The sequence below is a fragment of the Lepisma saccharinum genome, chromosome 5 (assembly GCF_977018435.1).
Source record: "Lepisma saccharinum chromosome 5, izLepSacc3.1, whole genome shotgun sequence".
NCBI lineage: Eukaryota > Metazoa > Arthropoda > Insecta > Zygentoma > Lepismatidae > Lepisma > Lepisma saccharinum.
This window is the reverse complement of record NC_139233.1, coordinates 16,618,955-16,646,302: the sequence shown is the minus strand read 5'-3', so window position 1 is coordinate 16,646,302 and position 27,348 is coordinate 16,618,955. Positions and strand designations below refer to the sequence as shown.

Sequence of the window (27,348 nt, the reverse complement as noted above, 5' to 3'; positions counted from 1 at the left end):
AGACCTGGGTTCGATTCCAGGGGTGGGTGATTAAGGTATGAATTTTTCCAGCTTTATCGCCGCATAAAGTAGCTCTGGGGCATGGGCGGAGTTTGAGCTTTCGCTTTTGGGGGGAAGCATATGACGTACCTGAGGGTTATTGAATATCCCCTAGTTTATAAGGGGTCCGGAGGCCTTCCCCCGGAAATGACAAAACAACAACTTAAAAGCACTGAATTTTAGGCCTTTTAGATTTGAAAATGATAAATTTTCTCGCTTAAGTAAACAAATATTAATTAGTATATTAGTTGTCAGTTTTAAAAGAAGCAAAACAGTACGATTATTGCATTTTGCATTTCATTATTTTTTTTATTAATACAATACTCGTATTACTTTTAAAGAGTTGCTGTACAATAGTAAGCTTCAGAAATTTTAGAAAAATTAAATTAAAAGGTTCTTTTGATGCCTCAACAGTAACTCTTGACTCAACACAAAGTCATTTTACGTTTTTTCTTTCTTCAAACTGAACACATCAATCAAATCGTCTAAGTTAATTGTTTTAACAACATCTGATTCAGAGTATAAGATCATTAAATTGTTCAATTTCTCTTAACCCATTGTGCAACACAACCAGATGTGGATTCGCCTCATAGCAGAAAATGTCCTCTCACAAGTGCCCACTTGTAAGAACTGCCCACTATTGCGGCGCAATTACCACACATGTGATCATGCCAAACGTCAAGTTTTGCGGTATGGCTTCATAACAAAAATGTAGTAACTGAACTTAATCGTGTCTTATTTCTTTAGTATTTTTTAAGTTGGGGGGGCAGGCCCATCCAAAACTCCGCCTATGCTCTGGGGCTCACCTAACATCAAATAAATGGGCTATCTAAAACGGGGGGATAAAGGCGGCTGGAGCGTGGTGCTGATCACCGTACCCTCATGGCAAAGTGCAAGGGAAGTACCTTTCGTACATACATGATTGTAGAAATTTGAGCGAAATATACAGGCTCGACCAGGACTCAAACCCGTGTTTCGGGCAAACCGTGCCAAACTATAAGTTGTGTATCTCAAAGCTCAAAGTGTCAGCACATACCTTGAGTGCAGATATTGTACATCAGAAGCAAAGTACAGCCGTGCTGAGCAAATGCACATAATAACCTGTTGCCCTTGATTCCCGGTCACTCTACTTGTTGATCAGCAGAACTCCTCTCCGCCGAGCAACAGGTGTCGTTGGCGCGGTCCGTGTCGGCACGGTCTGCGGATTGATCGAACCTGCGCTGGCAGGCTGGATCCCAGGGAGACGCACGAGGGACGGAAAAAGCAAAACGAGCCTGGATGAACGGACGGGGTATTCCTCGGGGAGCGAGCGACGGAGGGAGAAGGAACACAAAAGAGAAAGAAGACCTTCCACAGCTGGGGATTTCGAAGAGGAGGGGATTTAAAGCAGAAAATTCACTGATCGTGTTTTTTATTTCAAGATTCCAAAGTCCGGTCTTGGTGTCTCCGACAGCGCATGAGCTTGTTTTTAAGTGCACTTTATGCGCAGAAAGGCTAATCGGGACCGGAACTGCAGTTTAAAGTGGTATCCGAACCACTATACTCTGGAGCAAGAGAACGAAAAGAAGCCTCTGCGATGGCTCCACCAATGAACACGTGAGAGGGAATGTGATTGCGTGGGGGGTGACTGCAGTTACCAGCCTTCGCAGCAGCGTGTACTGCTTCGCTCTGCCCACTCGATTTCCCCCCTTCTCTGCTGCTGTGCGCGGTCATGCTCCAGAGATAGTTGGGACAGGGTGTAAGTTCCTCTACCGGGTATCGAACCCGAGACCCCTCGATTACAACAACAACAACGATATCACTACGCCATCAGGGAGGCCCTCTCTGTAAGTCCGTATTTAGGGGAGCGTATGTTTGGTGTAGGGCGTCTGGCTGCCATGAGGGACACCCGGGTTCGATTCCCTGTGTTGATGATCCAACTCTAAGATCAGATTTTTTTCATCCATATCCCTGCATAAATCGACCCTGGAGTTCAACCAGCCTAAAATAAATGGGTACCTGGGGGGGCAATCCAGGTCGTTTAAAGCTGAGGGAGCGTGATGCAGATCACATCACCTTCAAGAAATAATGGCTGAGATTGAGAATGTGTGGAGGCCTTCTCTCACATCCCCCTATTCATGCCTTTATGGCATCGTGCAAAGTGTGTTTACCTTATCTAGCGGTAAATTTATAAATTAAACATTTGTGAAATTTTTTAGGGGGTGTTCAGAAAATTTGGAGGTATTAGGTATGTTGGGGATGTGTGGATAAATCACTGAATACCTTTATCTAAGATCGAACCTGAGCTTGTAAAGTATAAAACCTAATTTCTTAAAATTTATCCTCTTCTTACCTTAACGATTTTATTGTTGGTGATGCGTAGTGAAATGTTTGTTCCTTCAATATGTTATTTGAAAATATAATAACTCATATTACTTTCTTATAATATAGTGAAAGCAGGAGTAGTAAAATACAGGCCGCTCCCTCCGCCTAAAAATTCTCATTTGGCGCCTAAGTTTTTAAATTCAGTTCGAAGAAAAATTGAAATATTTCCAGTCCAGTCCACTTAAGAAAATTGCAATCACCTTTTTTGAAAATAACGAGTACAGAATTTGTTTTTGAAATATTTGTGTGTTTTCTGTATCGTACATATCATTAAATAAGAATAATAAACATAGAATTATAAAATTTTGCATTGTTCCTAGCCGAATTTTAAGACTTGTTCAGGAAGGCCATTCCGGTGAATTAATTACATTTAATCGAATTTTGTATTAATTAATAAATTAAATGTTTTAAGATTATATTTCATAGCTTATCTTAGTTGGATTCATGGCTTTATTGACCTGCATCTTAAAAAAATGTCCCCTGAGGAAAAGGGGCTGACGTAGTTTTCCCTAACCATGAATGACGATACTAGAAAAATGCCCTTTGTTGTCTAAAACAGTTGCCCCACTTTCTCATTTACTTAATGTGTCAACTCTATGTAAGGATGCTTTTCTTTACTGGATTCATGTGTAACAAAGAAATTAATATGCTTCATGCCTTATGCAGGTTTTCTGAGGAAGGGAGTAATCTCTGCCATTTCTGATTTTGAGGCGCATACAGGGTATTTCCGTGACGTTGGAATCAAACTAGCATTGTGGATGGAGACTGACTCAAGTACCAATATAAGATAAGGAACCCCCAGTGGAACAGTGGAATAAGACAACTCAAAGATGAGTATTGTAGATACACTGTAGTAATATCCGTATACAATCTACAAGCCGCATCTTTCAGTTGTCTAATTCTACTGCCATAGGCCAAACACTCATAGTAAAAACGATACATTTATTTGGGGTGTAATGGATGATCTTTCACGTAGTATACCCAACTGTCAACCTCACTTCCACGTAGTACACCCTCGACTGCATTTTGCAAACAAACGAGGCTCTGGCGACTGGCCTTATGGCCAGTATAATTCTGTGTGTTGTCCTGTTTTTGTCCTTATGTGTGTTGAGTGCCCGTTTACAGCCTCAGCTGTTAGAGTTGTTATTTGTAACGGTAAGGGGCTGGACCACGCATAATGTGACGGGTGCAAAATAGCCTAAGTGCTAACGCACTCAAAATTTCAAAATCAAATTCAAAATTCAAATTATAGATTTATTTGTAAATGACATGCTATGCAATAACAAATTTACTGTATTGTTTCCCCTCATATTTGCCTTAGCACAATCTTATGTTCAAAACCAGGTGGTTTGTGTTGGAACTGGTGCAATATGTATTTCAAACCCAAACAAATATTATGTTTGACTTCACATCACTTTGAATAGTTCCACAAGAATATTTCCTCATCAATGCGAGCCTTGTTAGTTTCAATGTTTTGCACTCGAAGCTTTATCCGAATTCACGAGAGCATCTTCATTTGTATTCTCAGCCCTCTCGAGCGGTAGGTCTCCAGCGCAAGAAGTGTTCATCTAAGCGACTTTGTGTTCTTATGCTGAATATGTTCCAGCAGATGCAAGCATCTATTACACGTTTCCCACAGCAGTTTCCTTTTCCCTCGCAGCTTCCATGACAAACACACAACGCCAACGCTTTTCCTTTCAGAATAAGTTTAAAATAGACTCATAGAATTGCGGATTACGAAGTTTGTGAACTCTGTAAGAATAGGTACTTTAACTTTATGGTCTTTTCAGAAGCTGGTTTCTCCCCGCGACACGAAGTAGCGAATGCAGGCTGTAATATAACCAATTAAACACTCGTGAAGCCACTCGGAAGTTACCAACTTCGATGTTTCTGAATTAACCTGTGGGCGACAAAATAGAATGTATTTACCAATACATTGGAAAACTGATAAGCTTCCATGCATCTCTTCTTTCAAGATACAAAATAACAACACATATTACATTAATATCTTTCAAAATTATGGATTACAGTTCACGTAAAAACTAGGACTGAGCTGATACCAGGAGTAGCAGTATCGATAAGTATCGGTTGATATTTTTGCACCGATACCATTGTTTTTGAGTCGCTACAAGCGCGGCCAAAAGCGAAATTTGTTCCTTTTCAAAGGTTCGTTCACCTTTTCCAACTTACCTTTTGGTTTTGAAAGAAAATGAAAAAGAGCTATGCATTTGTTAAATGAACCTGTACTCAAGTTTCCGTCAAGATCCATACGCAGAGGTCCCGAAACCCAACGAGGCAGCTGTGGGTAATCTTTCCACTTTCTTTGGTGTTTGCGGACATCTCTTTCTTTAGAGACTTCCCGCAGCCAAGAAGGTCATCGCCGATGAAAGTGGTGTCTCAGACATAGTACATAGCATATTCCTGGAAATTCAAATACCTGTGCTAATCCCCCTTTTCCTTTCCAACTTTAGACTTTTGTTTTGTTTGTCCCCACCTGGATAACTGGGCGTAACAGGCGTGTTTCGGCAAGAGAATAATTTTCTTTGAACGACAGATGATGGCAGTTACTTTCTGGAAAGTGTAGTGATGGGTTTGGATTTCCTTGCACGCCAAGCGATAGAACTATGCATTTTTTAATTATTTTTTTTAGAAATCATTTGCCGAAAGTATATATATCGAAAGCACTGCCCTGAAGTCAATAGCCTGATATAAAAGCAAGAGAAGTTTTCATTCTCTCGTTGCATTTCGTTTACTAATTTTTGTTATCTTGTTAAAGGAAAAAAAGAGACGAGGTAGTGTTTTACATAACAGATTTAGTGTTAGTTTTAGACGTTGTGTCCGGGGCTGGTAAATCGCCATTTAGTCTTGCGTTCATGGATGATTTAATGTTAGTTTGGGAAGAACGATCCCCTAGTTTTAGAGGAGGTTGAAGAGGCATGATCTCATTTTTCAACATTGGCGGGAAGGAGGTGGGAGGGGGGGACGGACGACGACACGGTCGCTTCTCTCTTACTTAGCTTCTCGTAATGTTTCTATCTTATTTGAAACATCTGATCGATTTTCACTGATCCAGTAAAAAAATTGTAAAGTTGAGATGCATCGTTGCAAGAGGGCATCGTTTGGTGGGTTAATTTATTCATCGCCCCTTGTCAGAAATACATATTTACAAAATGTAATAATAATAATTACACACACACACATATATATATATAAATATAGCACTATAGCACTATATAGTACTATATGTATATAATATATAATATATAAAATATATAATATAGCCTTTGATATTTTATTTTGGAATTATATAAGTATCGGTATCGGCATCGGTGGGTATGGGTGAGAGTATCCGCATCGGTTCAGCCCTAGTAATAACATTAAAAAAAACATCATGAGGAATCTGGACCTGTAGATCGGATTTCTCATTGGATGACGCGTGGCTGACGCAGTTGCTACATCCTGGCTTTCGAGATCGGAGCTCGCTACTTCTTATCTTCAAGTGTCTCCCCAATTGTCTTCACTATGCTGGGTGAACAGCGACATTTTGACTTCTCCTATCGGGAATCGAACCCAATATCGCTCGCACCAAAGAGGAAATAACTAGTTATTTTAAGGAAAGGAAAACCCACAAGCGGAAGATTATCCAATCAGTCTTTTACTCATATGAACTGGACCTAATTTTATACTGTTTCATTCAAGACAGACAAACTCAAAGATATACCGACCTCCATGCACACCAAGTTTTTTAAAGTGGGATGTGACTCCATCGGGAATTGAACCCGAAACCTCATGATTACAAGGCGACTACGTTACCACTACTCCATCGGGAGGCGCAATCCCGTATTGTAAGCGACTTAACTCTTTCTTTTATTCCAATATCCCTGATGAACGTGAGTGGTGATTACGTAACAAAACGTGTACGTCATCATATGAAAACCCATAGGGTGAGTCAAATGTTTCCATTTTGAAAAGTCGCGGTGACCTTCTGGAGGGATTCACAGAATCCCTTGGGGATTTCAAATTGGGTAGTGTGACGAATAACTCCATGTTGGATTGGCGACCAAAAACTTGTTTTGATTTGCTTTTTGTTATTTAGCGTCGCTGTCTTTCACTTTTAGCTAATCGCAACGGTGAAGATATGCTGAAATTAATGACGGAACACTCACAAAGAACATCCATTCTCTGGTCTTGATTCTAACCCAGGACTCAGCATCGTAGTGCACTGTGCTAGCCACTTCGTCACGGAGGCCGAAAAAATCTTATTTATCTGCATATTTAAACTAATTAAACATTTTTGGGGTCGACGTTCGAATATGGTATCATATATCAAAAAATGTTCCTAGAAAAGTTTCTTGAAATTAGAAAATCTTCCTTCATTTTACGTGTAGAGGCCAAACTTTAAATAATTGAAATGAAAATGAAGTGTAAAGATATCTAGACTCACGATTTAATATATATTGTACCCGGTCAATATTGGGGTTCTAAATACAGCACTTTTGTAAGGCTTTGCTGACGCCAGTCTCAATGTCTTAATCCTACCTAGCTTACCCGAGGGGTGGGTTGGGGGGGATTGTCAGGCTGACCTCCTCCTAGTTTTTTGATTTTGCAACTGTGAAACTTTTTATAGAAAATTGAAAATATGTTACATTGTTCCCTAGGGCATTCCCAATATTTCTGTACTACTTTTGTTCATAAGAACATAAATATAATTGTACATAGGAGGCAAGATTCACTTGATGAGCGTATTAGACACCCCCTTTGGGTGCGTTTTATTCAAGACAGCGTACAGTTGGTTGGCACTGATGAAAAATGAGTATGTTATTTTTAGTTTTAGTGAATGGTAAAATAGGTGTGTGACATTCATGTAATAATTGGTTATTATTTTTTATTAATGGTGGTAATTTTTGTAATTATTGAAATAAATACACTTATATAATCAACAAAGGAAGCAAATTGGTTTCTTGAATTTTAGTGATAAGCAAGTGGATGCCTGTTGGCACTCCTCAGGTAAGTAAGTTTCTCGTACAGCACGGGTAAGCTAGGGTTGAAAAACAGCCTCTAGAGCTGAAGTCCGTCCTATTGATCCCAACTTCTATTCAGTCTTCAATATATGACAAGTTCTATCATAGCCTAAGTAGAAGCTTCCACGTATTGCTATCGGAAATTGAAACCATTTCTATTCTCAGCCGTAAGCATAAACTTACGTTCCTTCCTGCAGCTAAGGGAGTTGGTAGCGCATACAACCAACACACTCTCCGCACATCCATCGTTGTTTACTCCAATATGAAAATCTTTCCATAACTTCCTCTTCTCTGGAATTTCCTCAGCTACCGAACGCCGTCGACAACATCCTTGGGGGAGCTGGCTATCCTCCTAAGTAATCTACATTCATGTCTTCCAATATTGCTATGCCAGGAATCATATTCTTAGATCACCCTTTGACTGAATAACCACATAGCTATTTCTGTTGCGAAGGTCTTCCTTGTTCTTTTTCACATCTACTCTTCCGAAGGAATTTGGTAACTGCGCCAAGTAATCATGTCCAGTACGTACCATCAGTCAATACTTATTGACTTGGTCAGGGTTGTTAAAATTTCTTCGGGTTTAGTGTTGAATTATTCAAATTTAATATGATTTATCCGATTACAAATGACTGTATTACTTGCGTTTATGAAGGTACAGAGATTAAATGATCATAGAATTAAAAAAAAATAGAATTTTTGTTAAGTTTTTGTTGTAATTACTCTTCATGCACAGATAAGCTAATTGGTTTAAAATGGGACCCAAACCACTATGTGCTCCCACTGGTATCGAACCCCTAACCCTTTGATTACCATTACACCAGAAGCACTATCTATCTACGGTCACGCGGATAACACATGAACCAGAACTTGACAGCAAGACGGAGCGCTTCCACATCGTCGTTCCTTGAACGAAATACTATGTAGTACGTACGTACATATGTATAATGAATTTTGAATTCCCTAAACAACGTTTTGAAGGATGCTCTAGTCTTTAAACCTGCCAGAAATCATAATGGCCTGCTTTTGTTTGCTAAATGCCTATGAGTTCCCCAAAAAATTTATTTCATAATTCGTTAGCGAATGAATCATTGCATAATATACCTGAATTAGTAACACACATTAATATAATTTAATAAAATCCCATGGCTCGACAGGCCTCGAAGGGCCTTGGCTTATCTCACGGCTGCCAGTCTCCCTCTCACAATCCTACCTAGAGGTGTGGAGGTCTTCAATGGGGTGACGTGGGGTCAGCCCGTCGAACTTTCAGCTGTTATAGGAGAATTCCGAGACCGGGTTACGCTACTCACTCGTATCTCCTCAATTTCCTCACGATGGTGGGTTGTCTTCGGTCCTATACACAGGCCGAAAACCCAGGGACTGAACCCAGACGGACTCGAACCCATGCCGTCCCGCAGTCGGAGCCCAAAGCACAGCACCTTAGACCGCACGGCCACTGACGAGGACAATATACCTGAATTAGTAAATTTATATGTGTTTGTTTTAATATTCTCAGTGCATATACATGCGTATATCAGTAAGTAGGTCACAAACGTTTATTAAATATAATAATAAGTGTGATACTGACTTGAAACCGTTTTTATCTTTCATCGTAATCTCCACCAACACCGATACACTTATCCCATCGCTTTATCTGTCCCGCAAAACTTGCTGAGTAAACGTCTCTGGCTGCTTTGGCTGCTGTCCCAGCCACAATCGCACTTCCCGTTCAACATCTTCATCAGCGAAACGTTTCTGCCAGTGTGCGCACACTTTTTGGATCATGCATTATGGTGTAGGCTAAACCACGGTAACATCATATTGCAGTTGCTATGCTGTCTATCATCACTCGCCTGTTCTCTCTTCCACGTACAGTCCGGCGAGCCAGCTAACTAACTAACTAATTCTCTAGCCTTCTTAAATCATAAGGTTTATTGCGACAGCAACACAAGCCTTCCATCTGTCCCTATCCTGGGCAAAATCAATCCAATATTTACCATTCTTATCGATTTCCTGTAGGTTCATCTCAACGTTTTCCCTCCATCTTTGTCTTGGCCTTCCTACAGGTCTCTTACCATCAGGTTTCCCAACAAGAATCCTGTAAACTCCACTTTCCTATCCCATTCGTGCCACATGACCTGCCCACCTAAGTCTTCTTGACTTAATTATTCTAAGAATATCTGCACATGAATACAGTCCTCTACCACAAGCGCCATTTTAAAACTGAGGTGCCCAAACGTGCATCTGGTACCTATGGACTGCTAACTGGATTGTGCTGCCACCTAATGCCACCTTTAGAAACTACTATTTTCAGCTATCCCACATGAGTTTGTGACCTATTTACTGACTTCCCCTCGTATATTTTTTTTTTGGTTACTAAATTTGAATCTGACAATTATTATTGTTTTGCAGGAAGTCTCCGTGTTCCTGTTCGAGAAGCGGTGCGCGGAGAAGCTGCATAAGCCGAAGCGGAAGGAGACGATCACGGAGATCCTTCGGTCCAGCGTCCGGCAGCTGGAGCGCTTCCGGCACCCGAAGATCCTGCAGGTGCTGCACCCGGTTGAAGAGTGTAGCGAGACGCTCGCCTTCGCCTCGGAACCCGTCTTCGCCAGCCTCGCCAATATCCTGGCGTTCCAGGAGGAGCGGCCGCAGGGGGGGCCTCCTCCACACGCCAAGGAGTACCACTTCCTCGACATTGAGCTGAAATACGGCATTCTACAGGTAAGTCCTTCGAATGCAACTTTTCTTATTGGTTATCAACATTTATTTATACATTTATTTATTTTACCAAAGTTTCAAATATAGTATTGAATGACCATTTTATTCTGAAACAATAGAAAACAACAAAGATAATAACAACAAATTAATATCGTACAAGATGGCACAGAAAAGAATTAAAAGTACACATACATTACGTAGAATCTTCAGCGACCATTACTCGAACCCGGGTTTGGCGTACCGTACCATTGCCCTACCACTTTTTTTATTAAAAGGAATACCCCTAATCGGTAGTATCACAGTTTTTGCCTTTTTTCTCAGTTTTCACATATATCAATTTTCTCTATATTCTCATTGTGACAAACGCAAACATCCATTTCCGAACCGGGATTCGAACACCGGACCCCTGGTATTGCAGCGCGCTGTGCTAACCACTCCGCTACGGAGGTCGACACCACTGAGCTACCGATCCGGTCTGTCTTCGCCTGATCTTTCGCATCTGCTGTGTGCCTAGTTTAATGAATACGCATACATTGTTAACAATTTTCTGAAACTATGTTCTGACAAGAATATGTTAACATTTGAAAGCTGGTTATTATGTATATGAGCGAGGAAGCCTGTAGAAAAGAGACTGCTGAAGAAGGGAAAGCCTTGTAGTGGTATTGTGAAAGAGCTTTGTTGCGGGTTGACCTTATGGGGACTCGTAGATGAAATTTGTTGAGCAGAAATTCAGGTTTATTTTTTTCATTCACGATATTATGCTAGAATTTCATGTCTGCTAATTCGCGACGAGTGTGTGATGGTTGGATATTCAAGACAGACATAATATCTGTTTGATGGAGGTGTCTCAGAGAAGGTGTTCTATGGCGAGCAATGGCGAGGAAAAAATTGAGGACAGAATCCATCTGGGAGAGATTAGTTTTTGAAACCATGGTCCAGATAGTGGAGCAGTACTCAAGAATAGGGGAGATGAGGGATTTCAAAAATATTTAGATGGATGTTTGGTTTTGGATTTCAGTGAATCTGTACTGAAGACCGAGAAGACGCATTGCACTTGTAGTAGTGTTAGTAATGTGCTCATTAAAGTTTGCAAATTATGGAAACACTCGAGTTATGAAAATTTTAACGAACATGGAGGGTGCGCATACGGCTGACAAACAGAACGACGGCAGTACTTGGATTGCTTGATTGATTCATTTGATTTATCTTACTTTGCATTTCTACTACTTTTAGCTAATCGCGAAGATGAGGATGAGTGATGATGCTGGAATTGATGACTGGACACTCACAGGGAACATCTATGCCGAGGCCGGGATTCCAACACAGGACATTTGACGTTGTAGCGTGATGCGCTAACCACTCCGCCAGGGAATTCGGCACGCACAGTACAGTCGAGAGCTCGAAGCGTCGAGGTGTCTAAGGGATGACCCTTCGTGAAGCTAAATCATCTGTGGCTCTTGTGTTCTATGCATGTGTGTTTCTGATTATCCCTTCATCAATTTCATCTTATCATCATTCATCCTCATCTTCGCGAAAAACAAAGTAAAAAAGCAATTCAATCTAAGCGTCGATACGAAAGAATGTACAATTTTTTTACTACTCAAATTATAACATATGATCAAGCTTTGTTGTAGACAATGCTGTACCTTTCTTTGCAAGAAAACGATGGAAGGGTGGAGGTTATTGGATGGTGACGTAAGAAACCTCTTTTTTTAAATCGGCAAATCACGTTGTGCTGGTTACCAAGCGTTAATATAATCTACACTGCAAAGATGAAGAGGAGTGATTAGTCAATTACGTCATATGCCGTGTAATTAGGGTGTTCCACTTGACAGACCCGATTGTTTCCAAGTTATTGATCCACGTAGAACTTATGGCTGAGTAGGAAGGTGTTCTGCTGCTGATATCACCTTGGGCCGAGTGACGTGTGTCGCCCACGTACGTGTTTTCACCCATCCCACACCTTTTCCAAATCGGTGTTTGCGTTCTCCAGCTCCAATGGGTGGTCCCGGCAGGAACGTCGCTTCAGGATTTAATCTCCACCTGGGGAACGGGTGAGAGCAAAGCCAATGGAGGAACGTCTGACGTTAACGGTCTGACTGGTTTCCATGCATTTTCCTTCCCCAAGCAAGCGATCCCATGCCTAATTATCTCGAGAACAAAGCTAATAACAGGCGAAGTACAAGTTTCAACATGCTCTACAGGGGAAATTGGCTTAAAATGACAACGGTACATAAACTCTCATTGAAAATATTGCAATTATTGACAACTGATTATTCGAATTTCATTTTTTTTAATCCACTTTATGCACAGATAGGCTAATCGGGACTTGACCTACAGTTTAAATCAGGATCCGAACCACGGTGCAATGTGCCTCCATCAGGTATCTAGCCCGGGACCCCTTGCTTGATAATTCAATTCAAATAAATTTCACTTTATTAAAACCAAGATTGAGCCTACAACTGTTGGACTACCTAAGCCTACATACTAAATGATACATAAACAAAATTCATTCCTAACCTATGAGATTGTCATGGGGTAGTTGAAGCCATATCCTGAATTAGGTTCTGATAAGTTTGTTTAATCATTCCTGTCTTAGGGTGGTTGTATATGTACTATCTAGCACAACTCTACGTCTTGGAATGAGAAACAGTACCAGCAGATGCACTGTTTTGGTTTCAATGGTGCACTAGTAATTTTTGTTAAGTAAAGTCTTAAGGGAGACTATAGATTTACTGCCTTGTAAAGAAAGTAAGATTCCAAGATATTTTCAAGTATATACGAGGCTGACTTGAGATATTGAACGGTTATTTAATGTTAATTTCTGAGTGCTATCTTTTTTTTCTTCCTGATAGCGGAGTTGTTATCACAGCGTGCTTCGGCGCCAGTGGTCTCGAGTTCGAATCCCGGATTGGGCATGGGGGGGTGAGTGTCCCGTCATCAATTTCATCATATCATCACTCATCCTCATCTTTGAGATTAGCCAGAAGTGGCAGAAAAACGAAGTAAAATAAATCAAATCAATCAGTCAATCAATTAAAATAAGTGCAGAACTTTCTCCTTCTATAATTCCAGTCCATTTCTCTCCAATTCTTTAACTGTTATGTCTAGAGTATCTGCGTGCCTTTCTTGCTTATTAACATGAGGATCAAGCTGTCATCGAATATGAGAGAGTTGATTCGTACTTCATTCGATATATTGAAACCAATTTCAGCAACTAGCTTGTGGAGGACGTAATCTATCTATATATATTTTTATCTATATATAAAAACGGATGTATATGTGTGTGTGGGTGTGTATATTTGTTTGTTCCGGCAGAACTCTCGAACGCCAGGAGCAATTTCAACCAAACTTGATACATATATCACTTGCAATCTGGAATCAATATTTTTGGGGTAAGACACCCCTGGCACCCATAGGGGTGGGGTGGGAAGGGGTGACATGTAAAAATAATCGAGAATCACCGACATTAAATTCCGCACAGACAGACATCCGTGACTCTATGCAATCCCGCACAACGATAGTGTTTCTCGGGTTGTCTAACATTCAGGCTGTGTTGGGAATGGAATCCATAGTATTCGTGATACTCCCAATGCGGTTCAACTTCAAGTTCATCACCTATCTGCATGGAGGGTGAGAGGTGGTGAAAAATAAAATGACCTAGATTAGTGTCGAATCCATAGTTTTCGGAGTCTCCAAGCTAATTGGTGACATTCACGATGAAATAAAATTAGTTACATTTTACACTATAGTTAGAATTCATTATTTTCCTGTCTATTTGAAGATTGGGATAAATAAATACCCGGGCAATGCCGGGTAAGCAGCTACTTTAAAATAAGATTGAATAAAGGCGGTGCCAAAGGACCTTGTTCCACACCTCTATTGGCTTAAATTCTTTCATTGCGTTCCTCTAGCTCCAAGATTGTTTCGCCGTTATTGTCGTTATTGCCTTTCAATGTAATGAATAAATGGAAGCGAAGCATTGATTTTTTAACGCTAGCTGTTATTGCATATCTATAAACCTTAAGAAAGGTTTTAGCAACTTCTACAATAGCAACATGGAATGGTTGGGATTTATCCTTGGCATGGAGTAATGCGGTATTCTCGAGAAGTCCATCGACAGAAAGCAAGGCTCTTTGTCTAGAATCAAATACTGGGGCCTGTCTCAGGGGGGAAGACCAAGATTTTATTAAAGTATCTCGTTAATGCATAACTTATTGAGATGGATCGATATTCGTTGAGGACACCTTTGTCTATGGGGCTTGCTATGGTTACCTTATTTGATTGATTTGTTTTATTTAACTTCGCTTTTTCCACTCTTTGCTGATCGCGAAAATGGGGATGAACATTGAAAAGTTGAATTGATCAAAGGACAGTTACATGGATAAAACACAACACGAGCCCCACATAGGATTTTACTGCGTGTGGGGTAAGGCGCCAGAGCGTCGTTACCTTGCAAAATGTAGTGCAGGGTGTACTACATGGAAGGAAGGTTGACATTTGGGTGTGGAATGGAATCCAACGCAGCTCCAACTTTCTTACTAAGTTTGTTTCAATTTTTGTTTTTAAGTCCACTTTATGCACAGATAGATTAATCGATTGCTTAATTGATTTATTTAGTTTATTTTACTTCGCTTTTCTGTCAGTAATTGTCTAATCGCAAAGATGTGGGTGGATAGTGATAATATGAGATGCATGATGGGACAGTCGCAAACATATTGGAACGACACAACACGAACCCCACATAGAATTTGCCTGGCTGTGAGTTCAGATGCAAGATCATCTCTAGTCTGAAATGTGCAGTACAGGATGTACTACGTGAAAGGAAGGTTGATATTTGGGCACACCGATAGGCAAGTCGAGACTGGACCTACAACTTAACCAGGTATCGATCCCGACACCCTTTGATTACAAGGTGGCGACGTTACCACTACGCCATCTTGGTGGCCCATTTCTTACTAAGTATAAACTATGAATATACGTATTATCGCACACCATGCGATCTGCGCAGATAGTATAATTAAGAATAGTAAGACGTCTGACTTCCACGACGGAGACCCGGGTTCGATTTTCGGGATGGGTGATCTAAGGTTGGAATTTTCCCGGCCTTGTCTCGGCATAAAGCGGCTCTGGAGCTCACCCAGCCTCAAATCAGTGGATACCTGGGACCAACCTTGAGGGGAGAGGGTAAAGGCTGTAAATGTAAATGTGTACGGCTCTACCCCCACATTCCCTAAATGTACCTTCACGGCACAGTGCTATATGCAAGGTGATCTTTACCTTCAAGCCGACCTTCGTTGCTGATGATTAGCGTAGCCCGATACGGTCCAGGTTCGAATCCCGGCCTTTGCATTGGTGTTGTTTGAAAGTGCCCTTTCATCAATATCATCAATCATCGTGATCTTCGTGATTAGACAAAAGTGGCAGAAAAGCGAGGTAAAGTAAACCAAATCAACCAATCGAAAAGGTTGAAACACGTCTTCACTGTTTCGGAACGAAATCAATTCTGGTTCTTATACGTTGGAGTTAAAATTTTAAAATGAAGATAAATGGAGCGTGAAATCGGCATTTCCCTCCTAAGATGATCGAAGGAAGAAGCCCCCCCCCCCCCGTACCTTTGCGCAGCAGATTAAAAGCCCGAGGAGCGGATGCTTTGTGCTCGTTCCCCGTCCGGGTCACTGCCTGCACCGCATATCGATCTGTTTGCTAGTTGACCCGGGCAACCCCAGGAAGACGTCCGCACAGACCGCGGGCGAAAGTGCACGGACACTTTCTTCTTTCTCTTCACGGTTTACCTTGTCGGCACAAACACGCCCTGACAAGGGAAGGACATTTCAAATAACGGCGGCCGGCTCTTTCTTCTTCGCTTCTCGTTACCCTCGCAGGCGGACGAGACACTGAAGTATATCTGCTTTTCTGCGGGTGCTTCGTGGGCCTCCCCGATGGCGCAGTGGTAGCGTCGTCGCCTTGTAATCAAGGGGTTCCGGGTTCGATACCGGGTGGAGGCACTAGTGTACAGATCCCACTTTAAACTGTAAGTCCAGTCCCGATTAGCCTTATTGTGCATTAAGTGGACTTAAAACACCAACCCAGCTCCTGCGTCTACTACATCTACATCTTTCTACTAGTAATTTGACATAAACGTGACACAAATGGCTAAAGAACACTATTGTAATTTTTGAAATGGTTCGAGAGTGTTTTACTGACTAGAACTGTTGGAGTTAAAATTGGACAAGCTACCTCTGAGAAAGCAAAATTAACCTACAGTATGGAGTGCCACAAGGATCATCTCTTGGGCCACTTTTATTTGAAATTTTCATTGTGTAGTATTATTGACTCAGATTTTCTTTTATATCCTGGCGAAGTCCACCTTTTTATTGAAATATTAAAGTGATGCTGTATGTGTCCATTGCTGTGTTCAGCATTAGTAACATTATTATTATTATTAATATTAATATTAATAATAATACTTGTTTCGCATACATAAGAGATTGTCCAGGGCCTTCCCGATGGCGCATTGTTAGCGTCGTCGCCTTATAATCAAGGGGTCCCGCGTTCGATTCCCGGTGGAGTCACATAGTTGTTCGGATCCCACTTTAAACTGTAGGTCCAGTCCTGATTAGCCTTACTGTGCATAAAGTGGACTTAAAGCACCAAATCAATCAATCAATCAATAAGAGATTATCAACAGGAGATATGACGATCAGTAACATAATTATATTTTTGTTTTTAAGTTCACTTTATGCACAGAAAGGCTAATTGATACTGGACCTACATTTTAAAGTGGGATCCAAATTGCTACGTGCCTCCTCCGGGTAAAAAAATAATTGATTTCAAGATGACGACGTTGCCACTACGCCATCGGGGAGGCTCTGATATAATGATGTACCTGTTGAGAATTTTCAATGATTTCATTAAATGCAGTGCATCAGTTGTTGCCAGTCTGAATATTTATATGGAGTATACGAGACGGCAGGGCCTCGTTAGTTTGCAAAATGCAGTCCAAGGTGTACTATGTGGAAGAGAGGATAACTTCAGAAATGGGCGACCAACAAATGATCCTCCAACAGTACCAACTTCTTTGAGTGTCCACGTTTGTGTAAACCTAACCAAGAATGTGGTCAAGATTACCAAACTTAGTAAATGTTGCTAATCTTTTTGTTTATAGTTACAAAAATGTTAACCAAACGTGTTTTGTTTTCAAACAATCAAACAATTTAGTTTTTATTTATTTAAGCATTTTCTGAGAATCAGGTACCATGAAGTCTGCAAAGACAAGAAGCACATTTCAGTGTTTATATCAGGCCCCATGCACAGAGGGGCCCTATGTTCTAAAACTTGTACTTTTAAACTTTTTTTTTCAAAGACACCAAAGTCAGAATATGCGACGAAGACATTTACACTTGGCAGAGGTGAGGGGAGAGAGAGAACACACAAGGTGTTACTTGACCCTTTGAAGATTTCAAGTGATGGAATCACCTGAGATACTTGCTTTGGGGACCATCACAAGATTTTTCTTTAAAATTATTATTAATCTTACCCTTTATTTTCTTATTTTACTTGTAAGGTTATATTCTTGTAACACACTTCCAAAGTAGTATTAATAGTACGTTTTCAAAGATATTCTTCAGACAGTAAGGCATAGCTGAAATATTCTTAAATGTACTAAGCTTTTTTAAAATCAGAAATACAAACTATGAATCTTTGTTCCCTCATTTCAAACTTTATAGGATGTAAATATCACACACCATGGCATAGGATGAAAATACCGTAAAGGACGTAAATAAAATGTCGGTGCTTGTTAGTGTGGAGGAGAGGGGGGCGCCAGCTACGGGGCTGGTTTCTACCGTATCATGTTGAGATAGAGAATACAGCGTCTTCATCTTATTGGAAGCAAATAAAGGCGAGAGTGTAAAACAAATTGAAAAGGACGACAAAAGATGCAAGGACAACCTTGCGTTGTGACGTCACTCGAGGAATGCCTACGTTGTTAGGTTGGGTCTGTTAGGTGTGGTTCTCTTAGCATACGTACACTGTAAGTGTATTATTTATGCTAAGAGAACTAAACCTTACGAGCCTAACCTATCAACTTAGGCATTTAAACTAACAATAAAATAATTCGCCGGTGACGCCAGAACGCAAGGTTGTCCTAGCGTTGTGTGATAAGGGAGACCCTGAAGCTTTTCCTTGTTGACTTGAAGGACCAAAGCACCGTCCTCAAAGTGTCCTACCATATTATCGATTCAGTTGAACAGATAATGAAGAGTGCATATTTTTCTTTCTTTTCTGGAATTTAAAAGATTTCGTTAATGCGAGCGACTGAAATGGAGCAAGCGAAAGAGGCACATAGCACAATTACACGGTAAAAAGAGCCAAAATTTAAAACGGAATTTTAAAGCGCCATATTGAGAAACGCGAAATCCACCGCCGTTTGTAAAGGCTGCTTTAATACGCTTCCCGTTTAGCAGTCAAAGGGAGGAGAAACAAAGATCGACTCTGCTAATGAGACGAAGTTCTCCTCGCGATTCCCAGCGACAGGTTTTGAAGCGTAAGTAATGCAATTTATGTTCGCTTCTTACAATTATCGCAGTTCAAATCTCACTGCGAAATGGCAACGCGAGGATCCATCCGCGAATCCTTTGGGGGAGAGAAAAGAGTCTGCCGGAATCTTGCATCTTGCTCACCAAACGAGCGAGTCTTTCTTCCTCCGGCGAAAGACGATTCGTCCTTGCTAATAAAAGAACTCAGCCATTGTTCCTGTTGGGGCTGCATCATTACGGATTGTTTAGACCGTCCTGAAAGGAAAAGATGGCTTAAGATGCTCATTAAATTAAGGGACTTGTAAAAAAAAGAGGTTTCTGAAATTCTGTTCACAAATGTTATTCCTTGCACTAAAGTCAATTATCTTGTTTTGCAAGGCAGACATAATTATACGGTTAATTGTTAGTGTTTGTAATAGAAACATGGAGAGGGGGTAAATGTTAAGGAATAACTTGCAAAGGATGATGACAGTGTGTTTCTTTGTACTTTTGTCTTGATGGCAAACAACCTGAACAATAGTATATATTGGGGATAACCATATCGCACAAGTGCTGTCTAACAGCCAGGATGCCAAAGGGGTGTGGAGTTTCCCTTCAAGGGTGGTTATTCACCGGGAATTCCTTGAATTCCAGGAATTATACGTCAATTATTGGATCCGGGAAATATGCAGGCATTCTACGTGAATTGTCTCCGTAGATGTCAAAAATTGGTACTTTTATTAATCCAAATTCCATTGAATGCCATGAGGTAAGTTTCTCACAGTTTACCTTTTATTTTTATCGGTGAAGGAAAAGAAAGCTGCTTGGAAAATAAAACAGAATTCAATCCTTTTACTCTGTTGGTGTCCTTTGCAGAACAATATATCCGACAGACGGAAGGTTATTGCAAGATAAGATATCTTGAAGTTGTTAGGTAAATTTTAGATTGGAAGTTTTACCAATTAACAATTTTTCGTAGAGTAGTAGTACATCAATCAATATAAATCACACAGACCCTTTATATTTGTGTGTGTGTATGTGCGTGGGTGGTGAGGGACGGTAAGGTTGAAATAGAAAACAAAATCTGCTTGAACCCTTGAATCTTTTGAAACCAGAATTATAGTTGAATTTTATCATGGTTTTAGAGTGGCCACCCTGCCTCAACGAACCCAGAAAGTGGTAACAAGTGGTCCCGGTCGCGTGTTTCACATGTGCACATTGAAATAGAGATTGGGGGCGTGGTTTGTGCATGAATGCTCCCTATTGGCTAGCAGACTGCTTCAATGATAATCTATTATAGGATAGGAAACACATATTTTTCATTGACTATGGCGAACACTTTTTGTAAACCACAGACTACTATACCCCAGCACAAGCAGAACCATCTGGTCGGGGAAGACAACGCACTCGAATAGTAATCAATACTCGGAAAGCGAATAGACTTTGTTATTGGAAATAATAAAGGAAATAATTTTTAGAATGTTGCGTTTGATGAAAATTCTTATACAATTACAATCGTCAGATGCAAGCAAGAAATATTTTGAATTCTTACTTTAAAAATCTGTCAAACCCTTGAGTAGTGCCAAAACCTTAATTTTGACTCCGTAAGCGCTCGCCTATTTGTTTTAAAATGAGTTGTTACAAACCAGATATAACAACACAAAATGAAAAGGAAGGAGTTTCGAAAAAGAAAAGTAGATGGCAGCACAAGATGAAAGAATGTACGTATCCTTATTAGAGGATAAGTATCAATTTAGTGAAAGTGAAGCTGTGATAGAAACATGTAGAAAAGATTAAAGCAATGTATTAAAAGTAGATAATAGATGAGAAAGGAAAATATAAGTGGTTTTCATCTTTCAACAAGTTCAAGCCTATAGTCAAACTCTAAGGCACGCCTTAGAAGTACTCAACAAAGTAAAAAAAAAGAGACCAGCCAATCAGAAACTTCTCAATTATAAACCACAACCCCCAATCTCTATTTCAATGTGCACATGTGAAATACGCGTCCCGGTCTCGATACCCTGTGGAATTCAAATTTGATTTTAAAATTTTGGCTACGTCAACACTTAGGCTATTTTGAACCCGTCACATTATACGGGGTCCAGCCCCTTACCGTTACAAATAACAACTCTAACGTTGCATAAGTAAAATCTTAAAGGACTGTGACTTCCGTTAAAAGCTGAGGCTGTAAAGGGGCACTCGGCACACTGAAGGACAAAAAAAAAACAGGACAACACACATAATTATACTGGCCATAGGGCCAGTCGCCAGAGCCTCGTTTGTCTGCAGAATGCAGTCCAGGGTGTACTACGTGGAAGTGAGGTTGACAGTTGGGTATACTAGGTGAAAGATCACCCTTAAACCCTCGATACCCGGTGGATACACATTGATCCCACCTTAAACTGTAGGACAAGTCCCCATTATCCTATCTGAGCACAAAGTGGACTTAAAACAAATTTTGGAATCCAACGTCCTCAGCAAACAAGAAAACTAGATACATATATGAATACGCATATACGCATGTTTGTATGTTATTTAGAGGTACATTAAATTTAATTGTCTCCCCAGAAAATGTTCTTTTCCCCTCTACATCCCAACTATGTGTTTCTGGTAAATCCACTGCTGTGCAATGAGAAGATAGAAAACTAGACAACAGCATAAATCCTGAAATCGGTCATATTTTGTTATAGCACATTGAATTGTTTAAATACAAGTTGACTAAAGATGGCATTAGTGTAACACCACATCGTAACTGATACAGATAGGTTGCTACACTCTCGGCGGCGATGATGATGAAATGAATTGAGGCTCACCGTGTCCTTCTTTAGTTGAATGGGTGATGAATACATGCTTATATACAGCACACAGTCAAGCTCTCAGGCAACAGATACTGCACGTATGCTAGTTAATGAGTCGGTAGAGGCAGACGCCAATTACTCGTTGCACCAACCGGTAACAGTTCCGAATGTTGAATGGTTTTCGCAAGTTGTATAGGAGCATTAGGAAGTCTTGTAGAATACTGGAAATAATTGGAGAAGCAAGTCTCACGCTTCTAGAAATCAATTAGTGTAGTTTACAATTTCACAAAGTATTATTCATAAGAGAAAATGCAATTTGGAAAATAGATGACTCAAGTATTCGCTGTTCTCAGTTAGCATCCATTCTTCGTTTACACTGACTACTGTCGGAGTTTAACGTGTGGCTCGAAGGGTTTTGTGCTTGAGACTAGATGCGACGTGATCAGCTGTGGACAGTATTTAGGGATGTTATCATAATACAAACAGTCCTAAATCTCACCCATCTGACCTAACTGCGAAAGCATGTAGGGACTTTTTAATGCTAAGAGTCCTAAACCTGACCCACCTAACCTACGAAAGCATTTTGGACGTTATTTTAGCGCTTCGAGCCTTAAACCTTACCACCTCGCCCAACTACGAAAACAATTAGGCAGGCCCGTAGCTAGAATTGATCTCCAGGGGGGGCTCACAGGTTATCAGGGGGGGCTTGTAAACAAAGTCTATTTTTCTAGTTTAACAGTATTAAATGAAGGTAAGTTGTGTGGCGGGAGGGATCAACAAGTTAATACAAAGTATAGAATTTAGAAATATCATACAAATACTACAGTTTTATTCCCATATCTTCTAAAATATCTCTTGAAGTGTTAATTGACTGCTACTCGGATCATCACTTAATCATTAACAAAAAATGCACAATATGCAATCATAGTGCCTACCGTATCATCCACTCCCGGCAGAAGCAATAAAACTCCCCCTCGTTTTCAAAACCTTGGGAGCTGTTGGCCTTTGACGCAGATGTGCAGGAATGTGGATGATAACATCAAAGTCACAGATTTCTGTCTAAAGGGAAGGACGAAACAGGGGCAGCGAAAGTACATATACTAAAGAAGTTCCCTTATGAAAGAACTTTTCTGAAGTCTAGAGAATCTTCTAAATACTTGCCGCTTCTGCTCATAAACAAGATGTACGAATGTAATAGCTGCTGTTCAATTCTGTGAATGTATCCTTCACCAAGTTGTGAGCAAAATAATATCTGCTGTGCACATTTTCACTCTTCACTGCAAACAAATTATACAAAATAGTTTTACCTAATTTGAGGGGGCTGACGTTATTATTTTATCGTTATTGCAAAATTAGTCCATTAGTGCAGTTGTGAACCTGTGCAGCGGGGTTGCATACATTCATACATTCAGCAAAAAATTCTGAAGATAATTCCTAGCTTCTAAACAAGGTGTTAAACTGAAGTACGTTCCCTCTAGTAATACCGAGCGTGCGTACAATTCCTAAATCGAATTTCTTAAGATGAACGACTTCTAATTTTCATAACACGTCGAGGAGAAATCGTGAATTAAGATTGAAGCAATAAGAGTAAGGATACCAGGAACTAATATAGGATATAACGAGAGTCGAAGAGCTAATAAAGTTCCGTTTAGGTAGAAATTAGAATCAAAAGAAGACGAGAGCAGGTAATATGAGAGCTGATGCAAGTAAATTTGATTTGGAAGATGGAACTTCGAAAATGTGAAGAGAATAAATAAGGTAAGAATGATTAGGTAAAATTGAAGAAAATAGCACCATAATATGCCTAAAAGCATACAACTAATGAAATAATTGCTATAACCTTTACAAAGAATACGCTGTGTCAAGGTATTACAAATTTATAGCTAGGCTCTGGGGTCTGGAATCACAGCCAGTATAATCCCCCGCGGAGCTCGTGTTGTGTGCTGTCCTTGTGATTGTCCTTTCATCCATTTCGCCTTCAGTATTAGCCAAAAGTGGCAGATAAGCGAAGTGAAATAAATCAATCAGTCAGTCATGTTATAACGAATTTGTTCGGCACCTCATTAACGAGACTGCCTGCCTCTGTGGCGCAGTGGTTATGACTGGGACTAGGATTTTTATGACCTACAAATCACCAAAATATGCAAAATAAAATGTGTTCTTATGACCTAAAATTTTACAAAATATGCAATATAATTTGAAAACTATACCCTTATAACTATACTGCTGGACAAAAAAAACCGGACACTTGCATTTTTTGTGATAACGCATAAATTCTGATTCGAAGGCTAACTAAATGTTGCAGAAATTATTGGAAATAAAAAAACCTGAATATATTCAACAGAAAGCAAATTAAAATTTATTGTTAATAAGTTAAATTAGAACATAAACGAAAGTTACAGAAAACTACCAAAAAAAAATCTTAGCAATATTTTGTTTTAATATTGTTAAGTGCTACTGGTGGGGTATATAAGCTGTCTAGTAGCGGGTGTTACCTCCCCTGCCATCAATTACAACTTGTAACCGCCGTGGCATACTTCGAATAAGGTTGGCAATCACTTATTGGTCCAATTGCTCCCATTCTTCTTGAATAGCAAGTCTTAGCTCTTCAATTGTTCCTGGAACTATTGCACGGTTTCTGATATGTCGTTTCAGTTGATCTCAGACATGCTCTATCAGATTTAGGTCCAGACTTTGTGGTGGCCATTCTCATCGCGTAATACCAACTTTGTCCAGGTACTCCGTGACAATATTTGCAATGTGAGGACGCGCATTGTCATGCATAAAAACAAAATCTGGGCCTATGAATGGTGCATATAGTACTACATGATCTGCAAAACATTCTGTAATATACCTGCGAGCTGTCATTGCCCCATTCTCTACAAGAACCAACTCTGTACGTCCTTGTAAAAAAATACCTCCCCAGACCATTACACCACCGCCTCGAAAGGGTGTTATTTCAACGAAACAACATTGTGCATAACGCTCACTAGGTCTTCTGTACACTTGTTCACACCCGTCTGATGAACGTAGGTTGAATTTTGACTCATCGGAGAATAAAACCTTTTCTCACTCCTCCACATTCCAATGTAAGTGTTGTGTAGCAAATTCCAGTCTTCGCTTCCGGTGACGTGCTAACAACCTGGGACGTGTAGCCGGCCTCCGAGATGATAAACCACTTTCATTTAGTCTTCTACGAACTGTTCGTGAAGAAACCACAGATCTATGAACATTTCTCAAACGCCGTGCCACAATATTTGAAGTCGTACGATGGTTCCGTTAAGACTATGATACACATGAAACGATCTTCCCGTGCTGTTGTGCATCGTTTCCGACCAGAACCCGGTCTTCTACCATAGGAACAAGTTGCATCATACCGTCTGAGAGCTTCATTGATAGTACTTTGTGCTATATTTAACACCCTAGCAATATACGACCATCATCACGAAGAGCTACTGCTTTTACTACCTGCTTACGTCTCATTTTCAAGCTAGCAAACTTACAATACACTTGCAAGATAAGCACCAGAAATGACAATATCAATAATATATGTTACTGTGGTTACTATGAACCAAAATTCATGCCTCTCTAGACATTAAACAAAATAACATCAACAGGAATTGAAAATCAATAAATTAAAACAAAATTGCATGAAATTAATTTTGAGCCTACTAGGTGTCCCAAATAAGTAAATACGAGTAAATAAATAAATAAATAGTAAATGGAAAACTATGCAATATGTTCAATAATGAATGTTCAATTGTTCAATACTTAACTGAGAGCGTAATTCATAAGTAATTGCAATTCAGATGTCAAATATTATGGTGTCCGTTTTTTTTTGTCCAGCAGTATATATTGTTTCAAACATCAATATCTAACTTATGCTGAAATATTTTCATATACGTACTATTTTTAGTTCACTTTATGGGCCCTGATGAGTTGAAAATCACAATGAATACTTTCTGTAAATTTTCAATTAAAAATGAAAAAGATTTTGCTGCAGTACGAAGAAAAAAAGCTGTGGAGTAAACATGGGACTAAGAACGAATCCACTTGGAAAATGACTGTATATTTCTTGAAAAAGCGAAAGTATGCTGAAGATGACCGAAAATCTATCAAAATATGTTTTTTCACGTAGAAATGGCCAAACATGCAAAAATATGCCCTTAAAAAGCACCTTCATTCAATTAGTTTCTTCACAATATGAATTTCTATATATTTAGGGAACACATCACCCTTACCAAAAAAAAATATGCTAAGTCATAAAAACCGTAGCCCTAGTTATTGCAGTGCGTTACGACGCCAAGGGTCTGGGTTCGAATCCCGACCTGGACATGGGTGTTATTTGTGAATTGTCCCTTCGTCAATTTCATCATACTATCACTCATCCTCGTCTCTGCGATTAGCCAAAAGTAGCAGAAATACGAAGTAAAATAAACCAAGCCAATAGATCAATCATTAACAAAACTATATATACACCTTTATAGATTTCTGTTTCAAACCACATAATTCAGGCATTTACCCCTGTGATTATAGTTTTTTCGTCTATTTCATTAAACATTATTCACATAAGATCCTTCAGCAGAATTTTCATCATTGCTGCATATCGTATCATACCCGTATTGGGTAAGAAGTGTCAAGTTTTAACATAGCAGAGAAAGGAATGCTGAATAAGTAATCAGGCAAAGGATAGGTTATTGACTTGAGAGGCGTATGTGGCATGAGAGTTGGAAGGGAGAGAGAATGGACAGTTGGCGAGTGGACGGGATAGAGATATTTATTCAGCATTCCTTTCTCTGGTATGTTAAGACTTGACACTTCTTACCCAATAAATTGGGTACGATACGATATATTAGGTAAACATTGTTGATTGAAGTCATGTAATCACCATTCCACCACATTTCTTGAACAGGCATCATTGAATTTAACGTAACGTTATACCTAGGTACAACCCTGCCAGTTTGTAACGAAATTCAATTTGACTAATCAACTTGAACTATGGTGGAGATAAAAACCTTGTTTCTACACTTATGCATTAGTCAAACTTCTAACGCACACCTTCGATCTTAATTCTACAATGCCAGCTGGTTGCTCACCTAGTTCGGAACATTTCTTCACAACGTAATGAAGTTGTATTTGTGGCCAGATTGCAGTTGTGATATGCTTGTTTGCTCTTCATTAATTAACGCAGCTATGTTTGACTTACGTCCCACGTAATTCGCGGTGAGTAATATGTGAACCACCTGCAGTTGTACAGTTTTAATAGCCCAGTTTCATTATCTGACAAGTTACATTACATTTACCAGGGTGAATCAAATATAAACGGAAATTTATTTTTCATAATTTATTGAAACAAAATACAAATGAATGGCTTATTGCAGAAAGGGACCTGAGTCACATTTTTGAGGTATCGGAGTCACAACTTTTTCATCTCCTCTGTCTCTAGCAGCATACTGCAGGAGGGCGCATTTAGGGTTGCAAAATTAACTATTCATTATGCTAAAAATTTGAGCCAACAACAGCACATTTCTTTCTTACACTCTCAATATTATACGATTTTTCTTGTTTTTCTCAGAATTGTGCAAAAGTGACTCAGGTCCCTTTCTGCAATAAGCCATTCAAATATAAAACAAAGTAATTACTTTTCTACATAGCTCCCTTGAACTGAAATGCACTTTTGCCAGCGGATAGGAAGTTTGGCAATCCCTTTGTCCCAGAAAGTTCTCGGTCGTGTGTGCAGCCAGTTGCACACGAACTCTTTCACTTCTACGTCATCCTGAAAACGCTTACCTCCGAGTGCTTCTTTCAGGGGTCCAAACAAGTGATAATCACAAGGGGATAAGTCTTGACTGTATGGAGGATGTTCAAGTGGTGTCCAATGAATTTCGT

At 39.9% G+C, this 27,348-nt stretch overlaps 1 protein-coding gene across 1 annotated transcript in view; it reads left to right on the top strand.

Moving 5' to 3' along the window:
- The window catches only part of bma (SCY1-like protein bma), a 554,791-nt gene that overhangs the window by 204,498 nt on the left and 322,945 nt on the right, over nt 1-27,348 (top strand). Inside the window, exon 2 of the mRNA XM_083123076.1 lies at nt 9,837-10,145. Coding sequence (XP_082979202.1) covers nt 9,837-10,145 — 309 coding nt within the window. The remainder of the gene's footprint in view (nt 1-9,836; nt 10,146-27,348) is intronic.